Source organism: Elephantulus edwardii, unplaced genomic scaffold, assembly GCF_000299155.1.
Source record: "Elephantulus edwardii isolate Elephantulus edwardi_28Jun2011 unplaced genomic scaffold, EleEdw1.0 scaffold00005, whole genome shotgun sequence".
Classification (NCBI taxonomy): domain Eukaryota; kingdom Metazoa; phylum Chordata; class Mammalia; order Macroscelidea; family Macroscelididae; genus Elephantulus; species Elephantulus edwardii.
In genome coordinates this window covers 24,354,212-24,357,820 of record NW_006399755.1, presented here as the reverse complement: position 1 = coordinate 24,357,820, position 3,609 = coordinate 24,354,212, and the positions used below count along the sequence as shown (strand labels likewise).

General features: G+C 43.5%; 1 protein-coding gene across 1 annotated transcript in view; it reads left to right on the top strand.

Moving 5' to 3' along the window:
- The first annotated feature begins 3,164 nt into the window (after positions 1-3,164).
- The window catches only part of LOC102851597 (leptin receptor-like), a 63,242-nt gene continuing 62,797 nt past the window's right edge, over positions 3,165-3,609 (top strand). The window contains exon 1 of the mRNA XM_006879838.1: positions 3,165-3,237. Within this exon, the coding sequence (XP_006879900.1) occupies positions 3,165-3,237 (73 nt within the window). The remainder of the gene's footprint in view (positions 3,238-3,609) is intronic.

Sequence of the window (3,609 nt, the reverse complement as noted above, 5' to 3'; positions counted from 1 at the left end):
CAAACCATAAAGCTCATTGGAGATAAACTGGGATCAAGCTTAGAAGCCTTAGTCTAGCGTGTGTAGAAACTGCCAAATATAGCCAGAAATGTACGACCTGAAGAGAATAAAATTGATGAATGAGTCCTTCTAAAGATTAAATCCCTCTGCCTATGAAAAACCTTTTCAGCAGGTGAAAATACTGGTAAAGAACATTTGACAATATCATCTCAGACAAGAGTCTCGTAACAAAAGTTTATAGAATAACCCTGGGTCTCCACACATAAAATCTGATAACCCAATTACAAAATGGGCAAAAGATATGGAAAGAATTTTTTAAAAGGAAAATATTAAAATACCCAACAGACACATGAAGAAATGCTCCAAATCATTGAAAATTAAGAGATGCAAATCAAAATCACAATGAGATAACATCTCATTCTGCTAGTAGTGACAAAGTTTAACAACACAGCAAGTACTAAATGTTGGACAGGATATGATGAGATAGGAAATCTTAATATTTTTGGTGGGATTTTAAAGTGGTACAACCATTCTGGAAGGCGGTTTGGTGCTTCTTCCAAAAGCAGATCATGGAAATGACATATGACCCAGATATTCCATTACTTGGAATATACTTCAAGAAAATGAGAACAGACGTTCATATTGAAACTTGTACACCAATGTTTATAGCAGCATTATTCACCATCACAAGAACACGGTAATAGTCCAGATGCCCAACCACAAATGAACGGATTGAGAAGTTGTAGTACATTCAGACAGTGGAATATTATGCAGCACAAAGAGCAATCATTTTGTAAATTAATACGTAATTTGGAGTGCCTGGAGAGCATTATGCTGCATGGACTAACTCAGTCCCATAATGCCAAATACTGTATAAAACCAGTTTTATAACCTGAGTATAAGGATCCAAGGCGGGGAGGGTGCTGGGTGAAAATAGAAAGGTGAGGATGGTTAGGGTTTTAGGGTGTTAATCATAGGGTTGCACAATTTGATGGGTGGGTGGGGTGAAGGAAATGGAAAGGACATTTTGTAAAAACAATGTATTCAAACTTTGTCAATAAATGAGAGTAATGGGGGGTGTGTGTGGGGGGGGGGGAAGAATTCCTGTTCTTATGTTTGCTTCTACTTCTCTTTCTAGCTTCATATTTTTATTTGTGTGAGTTTTTTGGCTGGACCTAAAATTTTACTTGTTGTTTTTGTTGTTATGTACTGTCAATTTGCCTCCAAATCATAGTGACCCTATGTACAATAGCTCTAAACCATGCTCTATCCTGTGACAACTTTATTGTCTCTGATACACCGACCCCCATTATCTCAGTTACTGAATCATTTCATTTCAGAGCGGGTCTTCCTCTCTTGCGCTGTCCCTCCACCCTCCCAAGTATGACTTCTTTCTCCAAGGATTCATCCCACCTTCCAACATGTCCAAAGTATGTCAGATGAAGCTTCAGAATCCTTGCCTTCAAAAAGCAGTCTGGTTTTACCCTTTCAAAACAAACTTGTTTGTTGTCTTAGCAGTCCATAATACTCTTCTCCAGTACTACAGCTCAAAGGCATCAATTCTCCTTTTGTCATCCCTAGCCATTGTCCAGTTTTTTGATGTATTGCAATTAATTGCAAAGACCATGGCCTGTATCAGGTGTACTTTAGTCTCCAGATTGACATTGTTGTTCTTCAGTAGTTCAGAGAGGTCTCTGTCAGCAGACTTTCACAACACATTTATTCTTTAATTCTTTAATTCATTCCTCATTATTCCTGGAATGTTTTCTTTTTGTAACTCTTCCACATCTTTCTCGTTACCTTTACTTGCATCTTCCTGTTCTTGGATCTGATTATGCATGTGTTATTCCTCTTGATAGTGTCCCATATTATTAGGCTTTCTTAATTTTCTTTCCTTTTTAATTCTGCTTTTTGTAGTAGCAAATGAAGTTTAAGGTGTTCTGTGATCACATGTGGCAGAAGGCAGACACCCAGTTGTTTGAAAGGCGAAGGGCTAAAGCTCAATCAGGCAAATAGCACTGTAATAACTGATGGTAGTCCTCCCAGGTGGGCTGGTGGGTAAAGAGGACAGAATCTAACTAGTTAACAAGGGCAGCAGGTTTCTCAGAGAACTTAGAGTTCTGCATTTTCCAGTTATACAGATCATTGGTGGAGAACGGCCAGTGGACTAACTGTTGTTTGCCCTGAGAGTTTGGTGGACCCATGGTGCATAGGGGCAGAACTGTAGGCTTAAGGGGTAGTCCCTCTCATCATGTTCGAGCCTGGTTGTGGGGTGGGCTCCCCGGTTCCCCCACTCCCTCCCCTCTCTCTTTCACATCAACCTGGGGTAGGTACGGGGGTGTGTGGGGGGGAATCTCTTCCTCCACTGGCACAGAGGGAAGCAGGACAGGGTAAAATGAAGTGGCAGATTTGGGTTTCTTCTCTCTTTTAGGTTTCCCTTTAGCGGTTGCTACAGCCAAAACTGCTCCTGTAGGGGGAACAAAAGACCTTAACCATGAAGGTGGCTCCTCCACCAAATTTGCCACATAACTATGTAGGCCACCTGGTTCGGTGGTCAGGTGGAGAGTGCCCTCTTCTGGCAAGCCAACGTTAAAGGTGGGCAACTCACTCCTGCAAAGAACAAGCATTTTATTTTTCACCACGTATAGCCCTAGGCCAGCTGCCACACCAAGAACTTCTTTGAAATAGAAAAGACGAGACCTAGAGGTGTTGACTTGGTCTACCCCATTTCTTCTAGCACAAGAATGTAGACAAACAGATTCACACAAAGTAGAACAAATGGCACAGAGAAATACCAGTACAGTGCGAAACAGCCCAAACATGGAACTCTGGCCTTTCCTGAGTACGGGCTCCGGGGATGGTAGCGACCCGCCACTTCACTCCTCCAACCAGACCAGGGGGACAGAGTCCCCCACAGAGGGCCAGCCTGGGAGTCTCCCCGCTGCCCTAGCATGAGTCCTGTAAGCACATCTATCTGCCCAGGAGTCTTGAGCACAGTTACACAGTTCAAACCACCAGGTACAGGGACAGAGAAAACAGACATAGACAGTGCTCACTTAAGTGTACTGCCCCAAAGGACCACAACCCAAGTATGCAAGTAACAAAGAGTCCTTTATGTTGAAGAACAGTTTCTGCATGTGGGGGTTCCCTCCCTTAATAGAAAGATGGGGAGAGAGCCCAAAGAGTCCGCGTGCATGACCTCTTTTAAGCCCTTTAAGGTTCTTTGTCCAGGGCAGGGTAATTGGTAATTGTGAATATGGTTGGTGGGTAGATGGATCAGTCATGTGCGTTGGCTTATGATTGCCTGGTGTTAAGGTGGATACTCTGCCTGCCTCTGCCCTTTCCATGTCATGTGCACACTTCTTCTGGTGTCACATTCGTCCCTGCTCTTAGTCAAGTAGGGCTATTTAAACAAGTTAATTCTGTTGTTGTTATGTGCCGTCGAGTCGCCTGCGACTCATAGCGACCCTATGTACAACAGCCCTAAACTCCGCTCTGTCCTGTGCCAGTCGCACTGTCTCTGACACTCCCATCCGAATTATCCCAGTCACTGAATCAATCCACCTCATAGAGGGCCTTCCCCTCCTGCGCTGTCCCTCCACCCTCCCA